Consider the following 25701-nt stretch of genomic DNA (forward strand, 5'->3'; position numbering starts at 1 on the left):
GGAGCAAGTGTGTAATCTCTCCTAAAACCCCAGAGGAAGGCCTCCCATTGTCAAGTTGCAGGATACGTCTTTGTTTCTAAAGCACAGCCATCTGTCCTGCTCCTTTCTCTGACACTTTATCCTCTTCACTAATTTCTCATCCCGCCCCATCTATTTCTTTTTCTTAAATAAGCTTTTTCAAATATGATCTCTCTTCTCCCCTTCCTTTACTAGAAACAAAAAGAGTATCTTAAATCGTTTCATGGAAACAGAAAGGGGTATCAAAGTGGTGTTCCATCTCTCTATCAATATCGTAGCTAAGCTACTAACCCATGAACAGGCTCAGGAGCAGCTCATGGCACTCTAGTAGAATGGATGGTGTCGGGTTTTTCCTTTTTTTTATAACTACAGCCAGTATCTACAGTTAAAAACAACTGGTTGTCAAAGAACCACAATTTGACAGTGCTAAACTAAATATGCTGCTCAGTGAGCAGCAGAATCAAGGAAGCCCTGATACCTGATTTGGGAAGCCTTCCCATACTATGTCTCCAGTGCAATCACCTTGCTTTTCCCTCAGCTATATTCCCTGCATTTCCTTCTCTAATATGAACTGCCTTCTGTGGGTCTTCTGCAAATATTTCCAGTTTTGCTTAGAAATCTCGTCAGTTTGCAGTAATTCCAGCTCACTCTTTGTCCATTGAAGAGGGAGTATACTCTGTGGCAGGTTCAGATAGACGGAGAACAAGTAAGTTCCAATACCAGATTTTTTCAAAGAAGGTGCAAATTTAGGTATGACTTCTCAACCCAGCAATTAATTTTCACAAAATTTTATGACATTTATTATCTTTGATACCTCTATCAAATTTAGCTGATGCCAAAAGACAAAAAGGTACTGCTAAGATGTATGGAAAACAGCCTCGCAAAATCTTTTCTTAGCTTTTTAATTTCTAATTGCGTTTTCTTCTCTGAAGATTTACTTGACTAGTGGAAATAGAAGCCTATGAAATTATCAATTTAAAAACTGCTTTAAAAAAAATTTCTACTGGAAGTTACTGCATGTTGCAAATTACATTGTAAATAAATTCATTCAAGTAAGTGATAAAAACATCTAATTATTTAAACTATAGTTAATAGATTTGAAAACAATAATGAATTACATACTTCACTGCAGTGATAACAACATTACGCTTTGGTTCGTTGTCATAGCTCACACTTTCAATGCCATAAACCTGAGCTAATTCATGGATGATTCTGCGGTGATCTCTGTTCATTGGTGGGTAACAATGGCTCTTCTTTGTATGCTTGCCCTAAATTCAAGAGAAAAGGTTTAAAAAAAAAAAAAAAAGAAAATAGAAAGCTAAAAGTTTTCCTTGGGGGGGGACAGGGGGAAGAAAAAAGGAAAAAAAGTGCTTCTACCTCTAAGAATTTGCCACTATGACAAAATTAGTACCATAAATTGGTAATATCTCAATATTGACAGAAAACTCATCTAAAAATATCCATTTCCCAAAAATTAAATTATGCATTCTCTATTGTTTCCACCACCTCAAAGTATGCACACACACATATACACGTATCTTTTAAATTTGAAAATCCTGAAGGTATCCATTCTACTTACATCCCAAAGAAGCAGTATAAAATGATTTTTTCTGAATTTTTATTTTTCAGAAAGATCTGCCAATTTTGAATCAGATCTAATTTTATTTTTCAGACTGGCTTTGCAATGCACATATATTGCAGACAGCTACGAAGGTGTCAGATTTATTTACCACTTCCTTCTACCAAAGAAGCTATTTATCTGCAAAATCTGCCATGTAATGGCATCAAAAGACTTTTTATTTAATAAAATTGTAGTTTTAATTTCAGTTAACAAAGACTGATAATGCTTGATTCAACACCGATTGCTAGATAAACAGTAAAAAAAACAAACAAAAAAGCAGGGCCCTATGAGCCCTGTCCTAATGGGTTGGGTGACTTTGTAACAGCAAATGCAGATGAGGATGAGACACTCAGTGCTTCAGTCTGCTTCAGGGACTCAAGACACTTGTTCAGCTTTTGCCTTGGTTGTCACCAACAAAGTCTTTGGGTCTACAGACAGGGTTCAAGGGGAAGACAAACTACCAGTAGCAGAAAAAGTTTGAGTCAGGGCTTTCTAGAGAAATCCCAACCCATACAAGTTCCTGGGACTGCAGGCAGTGCATTTAAGGGCACTGAGAGGCCAGGACGATGTCCTCTATCATCTCTAAAAGATTGTAGAGAATGGGGTGGGAACCCAATGGCTAGAGAAAGGTAATTGTTGCAACTATGTTAAAAAAAAAAACAAAAACAAAAACCACCACAACAGAAAAACAACCCAAGAACTACAGGTTGATCAGCTACACTTCAAAGCCTGGGGGAAAATCATAGAGCAAGTCCTTTTAGAAGCCGTTTTTAGGTACATGAAGGAGAAGGTCCCTGGGAGTAGTCAACGTGGATGTACAAAAGGACAGTCACCTAAATTAAAGACCACCACATGTAATAGAGTAAGATACACATCAGAGGTTCGTTGTAGCTACCCTGTAAATAGAGGGTTAATATCTGTCTCCTCTTAGATTGCAAAATAGCTAAATTATGAATAGGAACTGGACCAGAAACTGTGGTCAATGATTTCCTTTCTTCAGGGAAATCACATGCTGTCAGGATATAATCTTTACTTAACAATGAACAATAATAAACCTCCCACCTATTACAACACTTCCAGCATACAGACAAGCATTTGAATGAAGAAAACTCTACAGATTCTGTACCTATTTATGATGACTAGTAACGTTTGCTTTAAAAATGTGGCAACAGTTCCACACTTAGAAAAACATCAGAATTTCTGCCCATATGCAGACAGAGCTGGATGATATAAAAATGTTTCCTGTCTTGTCTGCTTACATATATCAACAATGACAACTCTGCTGTATTAGATGGATACATACTGATTAGTCTAGGGGAACAGATGTTCATGAGGCAAGCAAAGTCATATGAAGTCGTCTACAGCTGAACCATACTGATGCTTTTTAAGTATCAAAATCCTTTTTATTACTCATTTATTCAGTTAAGCTGAAATATCTCCAAAGGTACCTCCAAAGGCACCTCCAAAGGCATGGTGCAAAAAAAAAAAGTCAAAGTGAAATGTGTAAGCATAAGTAACACGAAAGACATAGTAACTATGAAAGACATAGTACTGATATAGGCAGAGCTACCTGAATGCTTGATAGACTGGCATGCAAAATACTTTTAATACAAATATACAGTAAAGCTCTACATCTAGAAACAAAGAAAATAAGCCACATCTTTAGTCAGAAAGGATTTAGGAGTCATGATAAACAAACAACTGAACACAGACTCAAGCATAAGAACGACTTAGCAATCATGGCAAAAGAACAACTAAAAACAGTCTCCTTGCATAATGCCATGTCAAACATATTAATCCAATCTTTGGCTATGTAAAAAGGGGGAGTTGACTTGGTCAGGTTGGACATAGGCCTGAATGAGCAACACTGATTAACACTTACCAGGTAGAGAGACATGCCCAAGACAACATAAATACCTGTGGGCTGCAAGATGAAACATGACTCTTATAAGGGAGAAAATAAAGCCTCTTAGACTTCCAGAAATAAAAGAAGTATGCAAGAAGAAGAATTGAGTAAAAGAGAACAGGTCAACTTTACAGTGCAAGGGACATGTTCTCTTTCATACCATACACCCCACCACTTTGAAGGAAAAGAAAGTCAGAGCATGGCTTCCACACATGCTGTCTTCAAGATGGGCAAGGAGGGGACACAGAACTACAGGCCAGTCAGCCTCACCTCGATCCCTGGGAAGGTGATGGAGCAGCTCATCCTGGAACCCATTTCCAGGCACATGAAGGACAAGAAACTCCTCAGGAGTGGTCAGCATGGCTTCACCAAGGGGAAGTCATGCTTGACCGACTTGATAAACTTCTACAATGAGCTGACATGCCTGGTAGATGAGGGGAGAGCAGTGGCTAGAGTCTGCCAGGCCTTCAGTAAGGTCTCTGACACTGTCTCCCATAAGAGCCTCACAGCCCCTCAAGCTGTTTCTGTAGGGGCTGGATGAACAGACAGTGAGGTGGATTGAAAACTGGCTGAACGGCCAGGCCCTGAGGGCGGTGATGAATGATGCAAAGTCTAGTTGGAGGCCAGTAACTAGCAGCATACCCTGGGGGGAGAGGAGAGGGACTGCGTACTCAGTCCAGTCCTGTTTAACATCTTCATGATGTTCATTTCGTGTTCTTCATTAGTGATCTGCATGATGGGGCAAAGCATACCCTCAGCGAGTTTGCCAATGACACAAAGTTGGGAGGAGTGGCTGATAGGCCAGAGGGGCATGCTGCCATCCCACGTGAGCTTGACAGGCTGGAGAAATGGGCTGGCAGGAACCTCGGGAAGTTCAACAAGAAGTGCAAAGTCCCGCACCTGGTGAGGAGCAACAACACACAGCAGTATATGCTGGGGCCCACCCAGCTGGAGAGCAGCTTGGCAGAAAAGGACCTGGGGGTCCTGGTGGACACCAAGTTGGACATGAGGCAGCGATGTACCCAGGCAGCAAAGGCGGCTACTGGTATCCTGGGCTGCATTAGGCAAAGTATTGCCAGCGGGCTGAGGGAGGTGCTCCTTCCCCTCTACCCAGCACTGGCGAGGCCACCCCTGGAGTACTGTGTATTGGGGAGCCCAGAATGGACAAGAGAGACATGGACATACTGGAGAGAGTCCAGTGAAGGGCCACAAAGATGATTAAGGGACTGAAGCATCTCTCCATTGAGGAAAGGCTAAGAGGGCTGGGACTGTTCAGCCTGGAGAAGAGAAGGCTCAGGGGTGATATTATCCATGTCTATAAATACCTGAAGGGAGGGTGTAAAGAAGACGGAGCCAGCCTCTTTTCCATGGTGCGCAGTGACAGGACAAGAGGCAACAGGCACAACCTGAAACACAGGAGGCTCCTCTGAACATCAGGAAACACTTCTTTTACTGTGAGGGTGGCTGACCGCTGGCACAGGTTGCCCAGGGAGGTTGTGGCCTCTCCATCCTTGGAGATACTCAAAAGCTGTCTAGACATGGTCCTGGGCAACTGGATCTAAATGGCCCTGTTTGAGTAGGGGGGGTTGTACAAGATGACCTCCAGAAGACCCTTCCAACCTCAAACATTCCATGATTCTGTGAAACAACTACAGCCTCCTTGTGTAGCAGGGCACAAGTCAATCTGCTGTTACTAAATGGGCTGATGCGCACAAGCACAGGAGTTTGTAAGCAATGTGAATAATGCAGATCTAGAATGGGCATCTAAACAGAAAACTGGTAATCAGGAATATAAACATTTCAAGAAGGAATTTGACAGCCTTGTGAAAGTTAATATGTAATTAAATAGAGAATTTTTAGGGACAGAACATTGAGATTGTCATGGAACTCCTCAGGTAACTGTTGGGTTTGCCTACTGAAAACTTCATGAAAGAAGAATGATTTCTTATCTACATTTACATTATAACATACGGATACCAAGCTTCAAGGCTTCTGTCACTTGCCTTTGGTGTTCAGAAAGAAATCTCTTCCCCTTTGAAATATACTTTGACTTCTGGGGACTTCTTGTACCTTATGGAATAGCAATTCCCAACAGCCTGAGAGGCAGGATGGTGCAGAACTGATCCTTGAGATACGGAATTGTCATGTGGGCCTAACTCGTTCATCCTGATCATGATAAAAGCTTAAGTAACCACTGTGTAATTCTCCCTTTAGGTCAGACAGGGAAAAGATCGTCACATCTGCTTTGTTTTCATTTTTTCATTCTCTCCTGCAATGTAGATGCTCTTTAACAGACACCATTTGTCTGCTTTGTAGGATCATTATTTAATGAATAGATAGTTACTGCTGAGAACTAAAGTACTGATGATGCTGTTGAGCTCTATGGTTCTCTTGGTCTGTCATATTTCATGTCACTAATTCATTGTATATTGCAAATTCAAGACCTGTGGTTGCCCTTCTTTTTAATATATATTACTTATCTTGGTTTGATATTAGTATAGGCATATGCATGGGTATACACAGTTATATATATAGAAATATATATATGTGTGCACACACTCATGTACATGTGTGTACAATAAAGGCAATATATGAAGGTATATGTAAAATAGAATAACCACAGGCAACACAACACTGGGCAAATTATTTTTAGGCGATAACAACTGTTCTATGCATCTGTTACCAAGTGTCAGAGGTTGGAGGGACCTGAACATAATTAGACACAGATGGCCCCCTTTTAGACTTTCATTCCAGTGTGGAAAACAATGGGCAAGAACATTAGACACGTGGACAAGGACAAAGATTGTTTAAGAAGCATCATACATAAGAAGGAATAAAGTAAAGTAATTGTCCTCAGGGGGTAGAGGGAAGGAAATTAATGCTTTCTACACAAGGTTAAATCTTTCTAGAGCTAAGGGCAACTGGGGATAGTATTGTTTACACTGTCCTTTGAACCACATATACGAGGTCAGGCATGGTGCAGCAGCAAGCCAGGAGTATGCTAACCTGACAGGCCTGAAGGCAGAATTCTATTTACACTGAAAAACCTATGATTGTGTCCGTGGTGTCAACCTCTCTAGGTGTATACTGGAGTCTGCCAAACAACTGTGGCTGAATCAGAGTCTCCTTATAGAAAGAGGAGGACTACCTCACACACTGGCAAATGCAGGAAAGTATCCACAAATTTCTGAGCAAGTTCCACTACAGGGATCAGAAGAATCTAGGCTTTCCTCCTCAAAGTCTGAACCTTTAAACACCATCTTTGACAATTAATACTTTATTAATGGAGATCCAAAAATTAGTAATAATCCATTGATGCATTAAACCCTAGCACTGGGGGAATCTTTAAACAAAGCCTGGCTGTCACCAAAGTGATCCTGAACTACTATGTCTCCTAAAAATTTTGTTTTCTTTATAATTAAAATGTGCACTCTATTGGAGCCCAAACAGATCTATTGTCAACTCATAACTATTAGTATTAATAAAGTTTAGTAATATCAAATTTCCCCCAAACTAAACTGTTTCTTATAATAAGTCATATAGAATATCTGAATACTGACCTTATTCACAGCTTCCACAAGCATTCTCATTTCCTTCTCAATGTCACTGACAAATTTTAAATCCTTCCTGCAAGAACAGCAGTCTAGGTAAACAACGCAAGAAAGTGTACAAAGATACAATATCTTCATCTTTCGTAACATTATTTTCAACAAGAACAAAATTAAAGAACTCAATTGACTGAAGCAAAAGCAGTAGTGAGAGCACATTTTGATTTACATATTACACTATTTACATTTAAAAAATGTTAGTATGTCATCACTATTACAAAAATCATGAATTATTTTCCCTTCAACTCTTGGAACCCAGCATAAAATTCTATAATACAACTCTACTGTCTGACAATATAATTCTACATTTTCAAATGGATAATGTGGATTTTAAAGTTGCCATTTCAGTGTTTTTAAATTAAGGCAATTCACTTAATCATTAAGGCATTTCACTTCACTGTCATTAAGGCAATTCACTTAATTAGAATACATGATTAGACACAAAAATGAGGATTGGTTAAATAGAGTAGTGTTCTTTTCCAAGACAGTATCTTTCAGAAATACTTAGAACGTCTCTCAGCTTCAAGAAATCCCAAGATAGTCAAGACTGGAGTACTCAAATAGGAAGACAAAACAGAAAGCTGGGGACAGGAGGGGGGATGGGGGGGGAGGGGTGGCAACAGAAATTAACTGATTAAATGTTATTTCCTTGTAGGAAAAGGTGAGATGAACTGGAGTAGATGAACTGTAGAGAAACTAATTTCATGGGCAACACCTAACATCCCTAGTTCCAATGACTCTCTAAAGAGCAGAAACAGGATCTTACTCCCTTTTGCTTGTAACATACTACACGATGCCAGAGTTGTGACTACCCATATGTGCGTTCAAAGACGAGGCAAGTGTTTTATGTGCACTTTGTACCTCCAGAATCTTCCATATAGAAGAACTTCATGGAAGAGCAACCCTCAGCCACCTGATGATCTGAGTGAGCCCCAACTTACAGACTGTACAGACAAGAACAACAAAAGGCAGGCCAATGCAGATGGTGGGAGAGACAGAACAATTGCTTTTTCTTTAGAATCATCAAGGAGATTCTGAGGGAGCATAATTTGGGTTGAGGAATCTTCAAGGAAATGGTGGACTTCAGTATTCCTTAATCTGAAAGTTTCCTTTGAAAGAGGTATCCTCAACAAACATCTGGATTGCCCTAAAGAGTTCTGGATGCATCAGTGAACAGCTAAGGCAATCCAACAGGAAGATGCATCTTCTGTATCTAGACGTTCAGAGTGAAGAATAGTATTTCAGGCTGTTTACTCCTCTGTCACTAAGGCTGACAAAGCACAAATAAGATTTTTTTTACAGTATCAAACTTTGATATCACCAGATGGGACAGTGAAGAAAAAAATAAAGTCTCTTTTCAACAGTGTGCAGTCTTTCCTTTCCAAATTTGGGAGCAAACCTCATTAGACTGCTATGACATAAGAGGAGGGGAGTGTCAGGTCAACATGCAAGGAAGAATACTCTTTATTCCTAGCTGTACAGAAGCATGAACCCACACTTCACTGAAGGGCAAAAAGAAGCCTGCAGTGGCAAGCTTCACTGTTAGCAAAGGTCTTGAAAGGCCAAGGGTAACAGAAACTATCTACTAAGATGAGGAAGAAAATTAAACCTGTTGTAAATCATTTCACAAGAAGATGAAAAAAAAAAAAATCCTGCAGGTTCAGTAGTCTTCTCTGTATGATCCTGATCAGATACCTGGGTAAGTAGGGACAGTAAGAACTGGCTACTGCTTATTTCTCACCTGTACTTGTCTCTGGTTCAGGTCTTGCAGTTTTAGATTGCTTGTTTTGGTGTCTCATCAGCTTGCTCATATCCTGTTTGGGGAATTTCATTTGTGGTCGTCCTGAACTGGAATTCGCTTGTATATTTATAAATTAACCAATGTACAATTCATACTGCCCTATCAAAAACCAAACAGAGTGTCTCCCTTTCCCAGGATATTGATGTGTATCTATTATCTGACTGAAGTATTTTCTCAAATATTTTTAATTCTTTTGGGTTACTCATCTGAGCTCTTACAATCACAGTCCCTGGAAGTATTGAAAAAACAGGTGGATGTGGTGCTTAGGGACATGGTTTAGAGGCGGACCAGGCAGTTGGGTTAACAGGTTGGACTCGATGATCTCAGAGGTCCTTTCCAACCTTAACGAATCTATGATTCTAATAAGTTTTCCAAGTTTTGCCATGTGTGTTGTTTTGTTGTTGTTTTATTTTAAAAGGAATATCATTATTGCTTACTAGCACAGAAACTGTGATTTGAACAATTACTTTCAATTAAGCTATTTATGACTGGTTATGGCCAAACAACCAGCAAACCACCCATTGTGAGCTCCTATGTTCTAACCTGCAGGAGACACTTCATGAAAAACAATGTACAGTAAGGAAATGAAGTGGTTCTTAGAATAAACACATCTGATCTGACATTGGGTATACTGAAATTCTGCAATGTGGGACTTAAAAGTCTCTTTTTCTGTGCAGTGTCTATAAATGGTGTATATTAGGCTTCTCCTTACCTCCTTGCATTGCATGTAAGCAGGAGCAGGCCTACTGCCATTTCAGTTCCTCTCAACCACACTATGTAATAAGAATGTTCCGCATTGCTTGTTTTTTCACTGTAGTTCTTGCTGTATATTTTTCGCTTTCCCCAGATTTTGCTGCCTTTGCCAAGAATCTCCTTATTCTTGCAACACTTGACAGTGCAAGATTTTGCCTCCAAGTGACTAACATTCCAGGCTTGCAGTTTGCCAGTCACGTGCTTGAGAAGCTGCCCTCACTGCACCTTCCTGCAGGCTTCAGTTCTTGTTTAAGAAAGCTACAAAGTTCTCCTACCCCTAAACCTGTACATTGCTCCTGTTGCCAGATCACACACAGGAGTGCTTGGCTCTGCCTTCATTGTCTACAACAGCATGTGGAGGGTTAACTCTTGGGAAGACTGGCTAAGAGGACACCTAACAAAGGACCCATCTCCCTCTGTGCCCCTCTAGACTTAGCCATTTGATCCAAGATTTCCCTGGTCCATACAGCTGCTGTGGGGTCTTGCACAGCCAGTGACAAAATAAGAAAATTATCTTCTGTGTAGCTCCATGGGGCCAGATATTCCAGATGTCCTCCTCTCCTTCTCCAGTAGTCTTAATTCATCAAATAGCAGCCTTAGCACCATCCTTGTCAAAGTGGGCATTGATACTTGTGCCAGTCTACCCTCCAGCTTCATGTCAATGGGCCAACTTGAGCATTTGCTTGCTCTCTGTGTCTATTTCTGGAGCCTCTTAGAAAGGTCATTGCTGAAGTGTCCACCCAGTGGATCTGTACCCCCTGATATGTGCTCAGTTGTGCTGGTACAGTCATCTCCATGCTAGAAGATGGATTCCTCTTGGCAGCAGGATATCTCCTCATGTATAGCTGTACAATGTAGAGACTTTTCTTCTGACTCCTTGTCAGATTCTGACAAGCATCAGCAAGATCAGCATTGAGCAGCATTACCATGCTATTCCTGGTGCTCCCTTCTCCTGTCACTCTCCCACAAAGAAGAAATATTATCTTGGCATGCTTCCACTTACTCATCTTCTTCCTGTTAACTGGAGTTGTACTGCATCTTGGAGCTTTATGGTTCTGTAATTAAAGACTACAGCTCAAAATCAGGAGTTTTCTCACAGCTTTGTCAAGTTTTCTCATTAGTAGACACGCATTTTTTTCAGCCCTTGACAATGTATCATCTTCACAGATCAATGGATTGCCTAAACAAGATAATATTGCAGCATTCTACTCATGGTTTTGGCAGCTGCTTTCTTCTTGAGGCATTGACCCTGCATGCACAGGAAGGCAGCTGTCATATTTCTCACCATTCTCAGATCCCATACATAGAAGTATAACTTACACTCTGCAGAAAACCACAAGCCCTGAACTTCTTGCATTACTGGAGTGACCTGCTCAAGCAAGAACAAATGCACGTGTCAAAACTTATACAGGATGCTGAGCTATCTGAAAAAAAAAATACCGTAACAGATACACTTTGTAGATCCTGCCATTATGAGGGAAACCCAGATCTTTTGCAAGACTGCCGAGATAAAAGATCATCAAGAGCAGTCAAGGAAGTAAGTTCATAAAGCCATAGCTTTACAAATTGCAGACTGCTGCTCATGTAAGGAGACACATGTTACTAGAGGGAGAAACTCATTTATCTTGAAGACTAGATAAATGAAAACCAGTAATTGAATGTGCAAAGTCATTGACTTGAGGACAAACAAAAAAAACCCTTTTGCTTTAAGCTGTAAATCAGTAAGCCTGGGTGTATTAGTTTATTGTGAGTTACCCATATACAGTGGCTACAAAGGAAATGCAAGTAAAATCACAGCATGACTGAGATTTTCAGAGAGAAGTTGTCCTGGTTTCAGCTGGGATAGAGTTAATTTTCTTCTTGTTAGCCAGTATGGGGCTGTGTTTTGGGTTTAGGATGAGAACAATGTCGATGATACACTGATGCTTTGGTTCTTGCTAAGTAGTGCTAGGCTGTTGCTAAATAGGTGCTAAGTGGCACTCACAGTGGTCAAGGACTTTTCAGCTTCCCACACTCTGCCGGGTGCACTGGGGGGGGGCGGGGGGTAGGGGTGGGTGGGCGCGGGGTGGGCTGGGAGGGAGCACAGTCAGGGGGGCTGACCCAGACTGGCCAAAGGGCTGTTCCATACCATATGACATCACGCTCAGTATATAAGCTGGGGGAAGAAGGAAGGGGGAGACATTGGGCGTGATGGCGTTTGTCTTCCCAAGTAACCGTTACACGTGATGGAGCCCTGCTTTCCTGGGGATGGCTGAACACCTGCCTGCCCATGGGAAGTAGCGAATGAATTCCTTGTTTTGCTTTGTTTGCATGCACGGTTTTTGCTTTGCCTATTTAACTGCTCTATTTTATTTTACTTCAATTATTAAACTGTACTTCAATTATTAAACCCACGAGTTTTCTCCCTTTTACCCTTCTGATTCTCTCCCCCATCCCACCGGTGAGGAGTGAGTGAGCGGCTGCATGGTGCTTAGTTGCTGGCTGGGGTTAAACCACAACAGAAGTGTAGAAGCATTAAGGCTATTTTTCAAGGTATCTCTTAGATTATCTGGAATACAAGTGCATGATTCTGGTCAGTTCTGTTCATGAAAGATGAACACTGCACTATGGGTAGAGAATGGCTGACAGGAAGGTGAGACTGGACTGTACTAAAAAAAAGAGAAGGGACTACACACAAGATATTCAACACAGTAAGGAAGTGAAAATGTGTGTTTTGTTTTCTGAAAGAGGTAAAGCAAAACACATTCTATACACACTTAAGAAGATAGTCCTTATAAAGTACCACTTTTAAGTGTAAATACTAATAAAGCAGTACCTCCACAATGAAAACATTCAGTTCTTATCTTGCAGTAGGCTAATCAGTTGGAAGTAAAGCAAGAGGTGATTTACTCTTAAATTGTATGGCTATTTATGTAAAATTTTCACTTGTCTCAATATATCAGCAAATTAAATAAGGGATTTTCAAGTAGAAAGCATCCTCACAAAAATATGAAATTTATGTATCATTAGGATAGTGAAGCAAAACAGATTCAGCTCCTGTAAAAACTTAGAGCTGGTAAAAACTAATGTCATGCCTACAAACACACACACGAGTAAAAACGTCTTAGGTGACACTTATCATTTAAGCATCTTTTTAAAAATGTGTCTGATCCCTCCTTGTCATTCCAGATTGTGTGGTATTTATTAGTGTGATGCTTTTGATATTACCTTGACTTTCTACTGCCTCATTTTCAGATGTTTCAGTCTAGCAGCCCTCTTTGCAGTCAGCACTGGCATAGGCTTAGCTCTGCATCAATCAAGTGTTTTATTAATTCCATTTCTTTATTTTTAAAATAAAGGCAGTAAGGCAAAAAAATAAATGAGATTATTTCCCTCTGCCAATGTCAGGATGTAAGAGCATATTTCATTACTTAGCTATCACTTTTGTCTTTGTCTTGAAAAGTTTACAAAGAGCAACAAGATGGGGGTTGGTTATATATGAAAGCAGTGGAGATGTGAGAAGTACAGGTACTGATTTGTAGTGAGAAGAATGGTGGAAAATTATGTTCCCATTCTAAATCTCGTCCTGTTACAGAACAAAGCAACCCGTCAGGCACTTTTTACTTTTCAGGTTCACACTTTGGAGGTCTTGAGAAGTGCACATCACCTCCTTTGCCTCAATTATCACCTATTGCCAAGGCTGGAGAAGAGAGTAAACATGGGCATTTCTACAAGAGTAAATAGAACTATTCTGCATTTCCCATCTTCCGCTCAACACTGTTTACTTATGACACCTGGCATCATTAGAACACATACCTCGCATCTTCTTTTAAAAGGTCACTGTACTTTGGTCCAGAAGAACGGATGTTAAAAGGATCAGAATTATCATCTATTTCAAGAGCCTCAGCAAGACGCCTAAATTTGAGGGTAGGAGGGAAAAAACAATACATAACAAAGAACAACCAAACAAAAATAACACACAAATCCCCCCACCTCCCAAACATGTTGTCACTGAAGACTAAAAATATGGGTTACTAATACAGATGAACAGCTTGCAAAAGATACAGTCTGTACATTTGAAACTACTCATTTAGGAATAGAATATTCTAGTAAGATCTCAGATCACTCAATATAGATCTCTGCAACACAGGAATCATCTCCACATTTATCTAGGTCATGCAGGAAAGGATTTTTTTCCACATAACATTGACTTTCTGAACCTGGACTACTTCTGAAAAAAAGCAAGCAAGTTCATTGCTCACCTGTTCCTCTGAAGAGCTAAGCATTCTTCATCACATTGCAACCTGAATGATGAAAGAAAAATACAATTGGAATCACTGCTGCTACTCATACTTTTCAAACTGTAGCTTTGTTGGTGTCATATCATTATCACAGCCTAAAGAAGTAAGATGAGTATGTGAGAATTGTTTATTATATTAGATCAGATAATACAGCTAAAAACAAACAAAACCCAAAGATCTTTGACCACACAAGCCCTTCTCCAGGTCTTGAACAGAAGCAGCAATTGCCAAAGCCATATAAAAGCTGACAAAGGCAGCTTCTGAATTAGATTTTCTTATATTGGTAAATTAGATCATTTGAGAAAAAAATGCAGTTGATATCAGCATTGAGGGGATGCTACAAAGGATGGGAAGTTAGCAAAGGAAGATGTGACAAGGTCACTTACTCCTTTGCATCAGAAAAAATTATCAGCCAGAGAAAACAGGAAAGTAGAGGATTATGATGCACCATAAAAATCAGTATCTCAACTGAGCTCATAATTTCTAGTGTCAGCAGAGTTATGAATTTAAGTTTTCTGTCTCATCTTTGAAAGCTATTTTATAATTTTAAGGGATTAAAACGTCAGAGAAGGATCAAGAGTTCTCCAGAATTTCACAGTGGCAGTTACAAACTTCTGCCCCTTGGTCTGCATACATGAATTGATTCTGTTGATAATAGTTCCTCGATTTCAAACAAATAATTTCTACACGGGAAACTGGTTCATTCAGTGACATGTATTATGTTTGGAGACACACAGCTATAAGATTCAGAACTTCTGGTGGTTTTCTCAAAGGAGGCAGAAGAAAGCTAACGTACTTGCACTCTAAGATCAACCTGGTACTGTTTAAAGTCACTTGCTTGAAGAATAATTTTCTCCTCCTCTAAAAGAGGAATGTAGCCAATTTAGAGAAGCTACTCTAGGACTGACCAAATTTGTCACAAAAAAAAACCCCAAACCCTAATAAGGAAACCAAACTAAAGTACAAAATGTCTACAGGCAGGACCAGAGAGAGAAACAAAGAAAGGAAATCTCTGCACAGTTTACATAAAATATTCTGCTGTTGTAAATGAATGAAGCAGATTTGTAAGATACTTTGAAAATACTGGAGTTTGACAATAAACTAAAAATTTAAGAATACTTTATCTGCCATAATCTCTTTCCTTCCCTGCTCTGGTATTTGGTAGATGAAGAGTGGGGAAGGGAGAATACTTCCCCTGACTGTCCTTGAATAAAGGCTACCTGCCACAGTTCAGATATCGTATTAGGAAAGATTTGCACAAAGAAAAGTCATCTCTGGTAATTTCAACTATTCAAGGAAAGGACAGTATAAGTCTGTCCACACAGAAAGATGCCCAGCAGTGACTACAACACAATTTATATTACACATTGCAAAGGCTGAACCACCAACAGAGTGTCTTATTTGCTCTCCTGGCAAGTATACAGCTATTATGACAGACTTGCAGCTTCAGTAGCTGAAAAAGTCGTCCCCCCCTCCTTCTTCTACCAGCCCAGACTCCCATCCTCCCCACCGAGTTCTAGCACTGCCAAATGGTTGCTTTCTTTAAACAGTGACTCTTTTTTTGTAAAGTTGAAGTTGGCTTCATATTGTTGAGCATATTTGTATCTGGTTGGCACTGTGATAAAATAGGAAGAAAGTAGTTAAGGCTCAATCTGGGTAAAGCAGAGATTATTCTACAGTAATTCTAAAGACAAAAATTAATTGTTATATTGTACATTTCTGAGTATTCAATTAATTGAAACAAACAGGGTAGGCTAAAAAAAGACTCAGTTACTGTTTCCTATTTGTGCCTTTCTTATGCCATGCTTCTAATACCACGCTCTTTAAAGTTGCATGCAGGAATCAGTACGGCTCTCCCTCTTTCACCTTGTTTTTTACCCCAACTTTCTTCTGAAGTATGACACTGGCCCAACCAGAACAAAGCTGGAGAGTGGGACGAGCAGGTGCTCTCATGTGTCATTTCTGGTGTTAGTTCATCTTGCACATGCATTCAGAGTTAAAATTATTTCAGTGTAGAAAATAATCCAAAGGGATTTGGTAATAATGTGCTCCAATTTCATAGACATTAAACAAATAAACAGAACAGAATGATTAGGAAAAGTTCTTGAAGTATGCTGGTATTAGCTTTTGATACAGGAAGTCATTAAGCAACTGTATGGGAAATTTCACTATTTTGACTTTACACAATATAAAGGAATATTAGATTTTAACACACAGACTGACTCTGAAATAATCAAATTCACAATTAAGAGAGGAGAGATGGTAATAGAAAATAAACTAAAAACAGAAATTAGACTTCAAGGGCAAAGACTTCAGGAAGTCAAGTTTCTGACAGAAGGCTCTTGGAGAAACTTGACAATTCCTTGAAGAAATGACGCTAAAAGTAAAAATATAACCTATTCCAATCCTGAGGAACAGAAAAATCACCAAACTTAAGTCGTAAGTGTTTTTGTGACTTAAAAGCAGATTTGCAGTGCCAGCCAGTATGAGAACACAGAAGCGCCAAACTGAGACAAAAATGTAAGAAATCTAAAAAGGGTAACAGAAAAACATTATAAATAGTAAGACAATGACTAGGGGAAAATATGCCCTATTAATCATCCAGGACAGAATGCTGGATGCTGAAACAGAAGCAAAAAGTTATACTGTCTAGAAATCTGAAAAAATCCAGAGGAACTCTAAGGAGTTTGCTGGTAGAAAGAAACTCTGAAACCACAATTATATTGTTCCATATATAATTATAACAACAAACGAGCCAATGATAGAGAACTCATTCTACATGAAAGCAAAACCATGAACTGCTAAGGAACTGCAAAATACTCTTTTAGCAGTACTGTTACAGCAGAGTGAAGCTATTTTAAGTCTTCCTATTTTAGCTGGGATTTTGCTCACAATATTATGTGTTTTCCACATCGCCTATGTTTCAGGTACACACAAGGGTTTAAAACATGTTTCAACGTTTATCTCCTTACCTGGCCTGCTTCATTTCTTTTTTCGTAATAAGCCTACTGATTTCCACTGAATCCCCAAGCTGTAGATCTGTTAACTTAGTGGCTATAGATATAGCAGCTATTCTGAAAAAGAAGAGCGTTAGGATTTCATTTGAGGCAACACATAAACCTTTGAAAAGATGTATAAAGCTGCAGATTTAAACCTCCAGGTGGAAGAAGTAAGACAGACTGACCGTTTCCTCATCAGATTACAAAATGGGTCTCTATTTCAACATCATCTAGTTTTAGGAGTCTAATCTAGCTATCTAAATTTCATCTCCCTCAAGCAACTCGGAGCAAGACTAACAAATGGACATGCTTCTTCAGGGAATTTTTTAGAGCATCAATTCTAAGCAAATCTAAACTAGGCAATGGGAATACTCTTCTTTCTCACCTGCTTAATATGCAAACTACAGCTGACCATATAGCTTTAATTGCCTTTTTAACTTTTATGTGATTCTTCCTTAACTGTGTGCAACTAAAACCTGTAAAGTGAATTTATAAATTACTTAGAAATTTGCTTAGAAAATATGGGTGATACAAGCCATAAGGAAAGAGCAAAATGCCTGAGACTGTTACGATTTTCTTTACAGATATTCTTCATCATTCCCTTCAATAACAAGCCCTCCCAGTCTCATTTTCTTGCTAAAATGTCTATAACTAAAATATAATATACAGCAAGTTTTTAGTGAAATATCCCACACCATGCTCAAACAAAATCCTGAAAATGGAACATTCTATCCTCTGAACCATCTTTTCTGTTAAATTCAGATAAAAGGATATGTTTGTCTCTATGTTTTGCATCACATTCAGAGAACTAATAATCTATCAGGAAGGAAGATAATATTATATTATAATAATATAACATATTATAATGTATATATATTATATATAATGTATATGTGTATTATAGGTAATAATGTAATTTAATAGGATTATATATTATATAATAATAATATAATACGTGATAATATTACATAAAACCAAAAAGCACCAAGAGGCACCATCAGCTTCATATTTATGAGGTGGTGACAAAGTCTAGGTAATAGGCCATCAGATGATATGACATCATCATTTGTATCGTGTGTACAGATACAGCAGCACACTCCCTTTCCTGCTCCCTTGGGCATTGTTTCACTAACATTCACTGACAAAGCTGTTTCATCACTCCTGTAACGTTTTTGAAAAAACTTGGATGCCCCATTAACTTGCTAACCTTTCCACAGCAGTACTACAAGAGTGAGTTACTTGCGTTTGGTTTTTTTGTCCGGTTTTTTTTTTTTTCTGTTTTATTTTTTTTCCTCCCCAAGTGTGTAGACAGTGGAGAAAAAAAGCCAAACCCAATGCACACAAAATCAGAATATTTTAATCTTTCAGCAACCTGAAGAGTTGGAATTATCATACAAACTTAGCTGGCATTAAATGCTGCTTTTGTTAATATCACACAGGCCAAGAGTAATTTGTAAACGTCTATGAATACATTTGAACAAAGAGATACAAACACTTGCTTTAAACTGAATGTTTCTTTCCCCCCTTCTTGACTTGGGCTCTGACTAGATAAATAAATATACCCGTGTTCAGCTTATGCATGCAAGGACTCCCACTGACTTCAAAGAACCATTTTCTTTGTATGAATACTTTTGCAGTGCCTGAGCTACAGAAACAGTGAAGAAATAACAGCCTTCAAAAATTTGGACTTCTAATTACATTACTTTCCCAGCTTATCTTTAATGACAAGCATGTCTCAATTTAAACTGGTATTTCAAAGTTGAGTCAGTCTTCTGACTTGTATCTAAAGTGAGATAGATCTTAACAAAAAAAACCCCTTTTTTTCTAAAAAAGAAAAAGTGATCACCACTACGTCTATCTTGCATTCAACTTAGTATTGACTACAACTGTTCTCAGCTGTTTCTGATTAGCACATTTTTCTCCTCATTTTCATTAGGTAGTATTAAGCACCTACTGCACAGATGCTAAGCCATCTTCTGTCAGAATTTGAATCTGGGCAATGTTCAAAAGGAATAAAGCAGCATATCCTAAACTGGGGCAGTATCAGGCCCTCAAATAGCAGTTCCAAATAAAACAATCATTAGGAAGCTTTCTTTGAAAGCCAGGAAGAATCTGTGACTGTGTTCTCCTATCAATTGAGATGCAGAGCAGAACTCTGGCTGCATATCAACTCTCTAGATTAATTTTTTGACTCCCTCTCAATCACAGCCTCAGAATAATATTTTTTTATTATTATTATTACTGTTTTGCTATTTTCAGTTTAAAAGTTCCAAAGCCCTACTTTTCTTCTTTTCCTTGTCCCTTCCTTGCCCTCTCTCGTAAGAGAGAAAGAAAAATAAGTTTAGAAATAGGATCCGATGACAAATCTATTGTAATAAATGGAATTGGGTAGGACTCAGTTTGCATATTAAGAACCAAGATTTAGATGCCAAAGCTCTCCTGCCTAAAATTTAGCTATTTCAGAATGACTTTAAACCAATCTTTAGCTTCCATCATTTGTATTGACTAGGTTCCATTACACATTAAGGGAAACTTAGACAGCAACTCACACATGGACTGCTATATGTAATCACCTACATTAAGGAGCCTGAATCTGGACCTGCTCAATTAGTCTATATCTAATTGCTCTGTGTGGGTAGAGCAGCATTCCACAGATGGGAGATTTAGCCTTTGACACACCACCACAGTTAGACTAACAACAGTGAAAAGACGAATATGTTCTAGTACAGCACAGCTGGTATGAAAGCTCAGGGGAATACAAAAAAAAAGAAACTGTACGTGGAAGTACAAAGCAAGTGTGAAAAAGCTTGTGAATTAAATATATTTAGTCAAGCCTGAAATTTAATCGAACTGCAAAGAAGTCAGTCCAGTAAGGAATTAAAATAATTATTACAGTACAAACCTTTGATATGTATTAGATGCTTCTGAGCAAATCATACTCTCCTTTCTTCTTCCACATTCACATTGAAGATCAACCTGTTGTACCACAAAATAGAGCAGCTTTCTAAAACTTTTGTCTTTTTATGGCCATAGATGGGTGTGAAGGAGGTAAATTTACTCCTTTAAAAAGTCCCATTTCAGTGGAATAATGACTAATTGAAAGTGAATAGTAGTTTTTTAAAAAAAAATTCTATATTACAAGTTTACAGAAAAAATGTCATGCTATGAATATACAAACATGCCATTTTTTGTCACAACTGTTATTGGCTGACAATTAAACCATACAATTAACCTGTGAATTTACAGTGAATTTTCTTTGGGTATCTGACCTTTGCACAGCAGGATGTTGTCGGGCAGGGTGAAGAAGGATGACATGGAGCCATACAGGGATGATTACAATATAGCCTTGGAATAATACATGGCTGTTTACACTCTTCATCTATAAGACATTCTCCTTTATGACATATTCTTTTACATTTGTGCATTCCACATTTTAACATTTGATTGCAGCGAAGTCCACAGGAAATATCAGTGAGATGACAAGGAATATTACTTCGCAGCTGGAAGAGGGGAGGAAAAAGATGACAACTAAAAATGAAATATTATAAATGCAAACCTCAAAGTACTTTCACTGTTCACACCTTCATTTGGCACTGTCCATGCAAAAATCGTAATACTGAAATATCTTAGGACTATGACCCAATTTTTATATCATAGTCCAATATAGCAGTTGCTGAATGCGTATGGCACAAAAGATATACTTTTCTAATTTAATCACATTAAACTCAAACTCTAGTAACATATTCCATTCCAAAGAGGCCACAAAAATCTAAGCCTACAGTTCTAGAACATTATTTAGCATTCAAAAACATTAAGTGTCCAGACTTACTTCATGCTTGCCCATACACCATTTCTGAGTGAGATAGGTACAGGGTGGACATTTCTCCTCGCTATGACAGGAATGGTACACTGCAGTCACAAAATTATAAAAGCCAGCACAGTTTTATTAACATACTTCAGTCAAATGCATTAAAAGAGACAGTAAAGACTATTAAACATGAGTTTGCATTTCAGAACTACACAATTTATGGGAAGTATGATGCTTCATGCAAGGATAATTTGTTCTTTAAAGTACTCTTTAAAAATTATGATGGCAGGTTTTTAGGTGAATATTCTTCCATATTTTCTAAATTTAATAGCAGAGAATTTTGTAACTTCTGAGCAGGGTTATACTACCAGGCAGAATTTGTCAGAAAGCGTATCTGTTTGACCTGTGCTATATTTTTTGCAATCAGCCAACGCAATTCCAAGGAACATAGAAACTAACTGTTCACTAAATTATCCTACTGGTTTCAACAGAGCACTTAATCTTTGGAATACAGCATTTAATGTGCTGTGACTATTAATAATGATCAGAAAAAAATCCAATGCTTTTACAAGTCAGAAGTACCACTACTGGTATTCATAGCAAGTTTTTAGTTGGTTGGCTTTTAAGTGTAGACTTTTGGAAATATTCACAAACTACTGAAAAAGCATCTAATAAAAAAGCAAATATATGTTCAAACAGACCTATATACACTTTTCCACATTTTGATTAAAACAAAACAAAAAACCCAAGCAAAACTGAATGGCCTGACTTACCTGGATGATCACAGTCATGGGGCCTGGTGCATGTTTTTTTACACTCTGGTGGCTGAGTGCCACAGGGGACAGGGGGGTAAATCACAGATTCACCACAATAACAAGTTAACTCATCAAAACCTGAAAAAACAAGTCAAATATATCCCAATGGCTACATGTATTTGCACTTTTCCACTACGATAAATCTTTCAATAACATGCAAATGTTTTACTCCAGCTTTGTTCTCCGATATTAAGCACCACTGTAGTGAATTTATTAGCTTTTACGGCTCCTACAAGAAAACTGGACTATGATCACTTCATTAGGCATAATGCTTGCTTTTAGAGAGTAGTTCTTTGACAGCGACATTTTGAACTGGAGCAAGAGAAATGCTCATGTCAAGTTGAAAGCTGTTGCTCTTCTATCCTTGACTTAAAAATTGGGAGCCATCTCTTGAATTCCCTTCCAGAAAGCACATCATCCAAATCTTGTGCTCCAAACTTCACCCCACCATCACTTTTTCAGATCAGTAGTTAGATTTTGTCCTTTTGCCAAGCCCTGCACATGGTACTGGGAAGATTCCAGAGAAAATGACCAAAAGGCCACCAGTCTGTAGACTTCTTCCTATAATTTCTTCTGTATAGTTCTTTATGTCATTTAGTATTACATGGATCTTCATAAGCAGCTTATGAACCTGTCCAAATACTTCAAAGCCAACTTTACATGTCTTGGAAGTTCTCTGTCTCAGGCAGTATACTTTCCTTCCCCGCACCCCCCCACCCCCTTCCACATCTGGGAAACAGATTTTAAACTCTTATCACAAGATTCCAAATCCCGGTGATAAAATAAACAAAGGAATAGAAATACTTACATACACCATCCCAACCAAAACTTAACACTGCACAAAAATTAATACAGTTCACTGCTGTTTTTCAGACTCTAAAGAAACTGGGAGGGAACTGATTGGAATGCAAATTACAGTTCAAACAGATAAATCCTTAGAAAAACAGGATACTAACAGAAAATATTAACAAGTAATATAGAAGGAGATCTGAGAAGAAAAAGAGAATCTGATTGGTCTATAAACCAATAAAGAGATAGTGGATCAGGGAGAACAAGAGAGAATGATGGAGGAGGTAAGAGAATAATGGGGCAATAAAAATACAATACAACAATTCCAACTTGAAAAGATGATGAGTGTGTTAAGGGAGCTGCTGAATTCAGCAAGTTCTCTGAATCTGGGAATCACAGGATTCCTCCCTTCCTAGTCTACCAAAGCAAAATCTGTTGAACTCTAAAACCCCAAAGGTTCCTACTGTCCCACTTCCATGCATGTGATGGCTGCTGGATTAATATGCAGGTCCGGCCAGTAGCAAGTCTGAACACATATTCCAGAGAGACAAGACACACAATACATACATGACAATAACATGACCAGACACACAGACTAACACAGAGCCAACTGAACAAGATTCACGTAAACAGGAATACCAATAGCCAAGTCCTCTTCCTCCTCTCCAGCTCATCAGGATTGAAGTTCACTAGTGAAGACACACACACACACGCATACACTCTAGATTCACATGCACACCACATTCATGGATCTCAAATATTAGCATAGGCACTGTCTAATATCCACACCTGGACAGACCCCTTACCCAGTCACTGGCTGAAACCTTACATATTTCCAGAGGCAGATCTCCTCCACCAGCCAGCCAGTCCACCTTTGAAGCAAGTTCATTAGCAAATTATCTAGACATACACAGGCACACACAGGACTGAAATTAACAAGGGAATCACACCTCACCCCCGGTCTCTCCAGGTGCTGGCTCCCAGACCAAGGGGCACCTGTAACTTGTGATCCCATTCTCCAGCTGCTGGGCATACAATTTAAGTCTGCCTGGTCTCTCCAGCTGCTAGCATAGAGACTATGTGCTCCCATGATCTGCAGCCAAGTCTCCAGCTGCTGGCACTTAAACCTCTCATACACAGAACAGAGAATGAGATTACACTGAAAGATATTAAATCTTAACTAGGACAGGATAGATAGCTGTCGTCAGGTGCACACAGCTCTGCCAGAGAAGTACACTGACCAGCAGCTTCATTTGTGCAAGTGGTGCCTTTCATCTCTCCTCCTCTCCGTTTTCCCATGCATCCACCTTGATTCCTCCCAAATAATCTACAGGAATACATTTCTCCTCATTGGTCCCAGTTTAGCTACATCTGTACCCAAATCTGCTATTTCTGGTATCATTAGCTAGGTCATCCCAGCATCACACAACTACTTAAGTTCTCTTGGCCTTGCAATATTCCACTCCCAAAAAGGTTCCCAATACTTTCCTCCACCAAATCTCTGGGAAGCTCAGTCATCTCTCACCCTTAACCTCTGTGAAATCCATCCATTCCTCATGGCACTACCTTGAAACTTTTGTCAGCTTTTCACTGTGCTTTTTGTTATGTTCAGAAATTTCTCATGTCCAGTTGTTTTTTGTGGTCTGTTCAGTCAGTTAAATCTCAGGCCAGGTCCTAGTCATTTGCATCTTAGAGTGCAGCAGTTAGTAGAAAGGATCATAATTTTTGTCTAAGGAGACTTAGTTACAATAAATTCCAGCAAACAAGAATGCTGGGGAGAACAAAACTTTAAAGGTTAGAAGAAAGAAGTAGAAAAAGCTGAGAACTTTCAGAATGCCCATCGATTTTCTGTGGAAAGCAAGCATGGGAAAGCATAGGGCTTTTGTCGTCCCTCACTAAAGGTCTTGAAATTACCTGTAACCCTCCAGGCTTCAAAGCCACAAGTCTTCCTTGGTCCAGGAAGATGAAAGACCAGAAACCAAGGTCCCTGGAAGATCTGAGTGTCAGACAGCTACACTGGCTGCTTGTTATTGATGAGAAGCGATAGGTGAAGAATATGAACTGTAATGAAGGTTCCTTAACTAGCACTAATCAGGGTAACAGGGAGAGAGTGCAGAGAGGTCTGATCCAAAGAGTGGAAATACAACTTAAAAAAAAAAAGGCAGCTGTCTAATGCTGACATCATTTATTTTCCCCAAGAGATGTATTGCTGTCTTGAAGTAGACCAGGTGTGTATAAAGAGACCCCAGCATAGAAAGGGACCTCACCTCTCATCACAGAGGAAACGACACTGGAAAAGTACCATACCTGGGAAGCACACAGAACCACAGAGGTGCAGATGCACAGAAGTATCGCATCTTGATGCCAGCCCTCACCATTCCCAGCAAACACAGTAGTGGAGATGAAAGCCCGGGCAAGAAATCCAATCTAATGAGGGGCAAGTGCCTTGCAGCTGACCATGCCATGGCCCATGATACCATGGCTGATGCAGCCCAACTGCAAAGTGGTGGCTAGACAAGTGGATCAGAGCCAAGGATGGACTTCTTGGTGCTGAGACGCACTCCCCATCAGCTACAGGGTCAGAATCACACAATGATCTGAAATCTCAACTAGCAGCATCCAGAGAAAGCAGGTAAGAAGTCTCTGAAGATGCTGCTTAGCTGATTTACCTCTGGACAGATTCAGAATGGGAGACTTCAGGGACACAAAGATTTAAGCCAGATCATCATAAGTATCTGGTTCCTTGAATAGGTAGCTGCTTTTCCTGTGCTCAGAAAAGGGCCTCACTGCAAAATTTCAGCAGTGAAGTTTGACCTCTCAATTGCATCACATCCAACAGTGGAACAATTTACAGGGGAGGTCTCTTCAGGCTAAGAAAGGCATCTGAATCTTAGGTCTGAGAGTGAAATATAATCGTCAAAAATATTGCAGCAATGTGGAGAAGTTTAATGATCTTGAAGATCAAACCCATGAAATCCAGTGAAGAAAAACAACCGTTCAGAAAAATCTGTGCATTCTGACTCAACTAGACCAGAAGTTACTAACAGGACCTTTGAGACGGTCAGATTACTATTTTGCTTTGTCGACATTTATTTTTTTAAAGAGAGGTACAGTCAGCATGCATGTCATACTCATAGGCTATTAAAACAGACTACAACTATTTCAACCACAGTGAGCTTTAGAGACTCAAGAACTGGCACAGCTTTTAATAGAGTACATACCTGTCTAGCTATTGAACCAGCTTAAATCTTTTGTTCAGCTGTCCTAAGAAAATTAATACCTGCTGGCTGTCAATCTATTTCT

General features: G+C 39.1%; 1 protein-coding gene across 10 annotated transcripts in view; it reads right to left on the reverse strand.

The window, feature by feature from the left end:
* NFX1 (nuclear transcription factor, X-box binding 1) overlaps positions 1-25701 on the reverse strand; it is a 71810-nt gene that overhangs the window by 10408 nt on the left and 35701 nt on the right. For 3 of the 10 annotated variants that reach the window (XR_015706511.1, XM_087765991.1, XM_087765982.1), the window contains exons 14-22: positions 21568-21687; positions 20816-20895; positions 20256-20486; positions 19889-19962; positions 16960-17061; positions 13949-13990; positions 13503-13601; positions 7106-7172; positions 1141-1286 (exon numbers count right to left, since the gene is read on the reverse strand). Coding sequence is in view for 4 of the 10 variants with exons in the window: in XM_087765991.1 (XP_087622117.1) it covers positions 1141-1286; positions 7106-7172; positions 13503-13601; positions 13949-13990; positions 16960-17061; positions 19889-19962; positions 20256-20486; positions 20816-20895; positions 21568-21687 (961 nt within the window). In the remaining 6 variants the exon portion in view is untranslated. Of the gene's footprint in view, positions 1-1140; positions 1287-7105; positions 7173-8894; positions 8968-9666; positions 10763-11027; positions 11077-13502; positions 13602-13948; positions 13991-16959; positions 17062-19888; positions 19963-20255; positions 20487-20815; positions 20896-21567; positions 21688-25701 lie in introns of those variants that run through there. The other 7 variants (XR_015706515.1, XR_015706516.1, XR_015706517.1 and 4 more) reach the window with 7 other exon arrangements.

Source organism: Nipponia nippon, unplaced genomic scaffold (genome assembly GCF_047370975.1).
Source record: "Nipponia nippon isolate SJK-2023a ecotype South Korea unplaced genomic scaffold, ASM4737097v1 scaffold_1, whole genome shotgun sequence".
In the NCBI taxonomy this organism is placed as follows: domain Eukaryota; kingdom Metazoa; phylum Chordata; class Aves; order Pelecaniformes; family Threskiornithidae; genus Nipponia; species Nipponia nippon.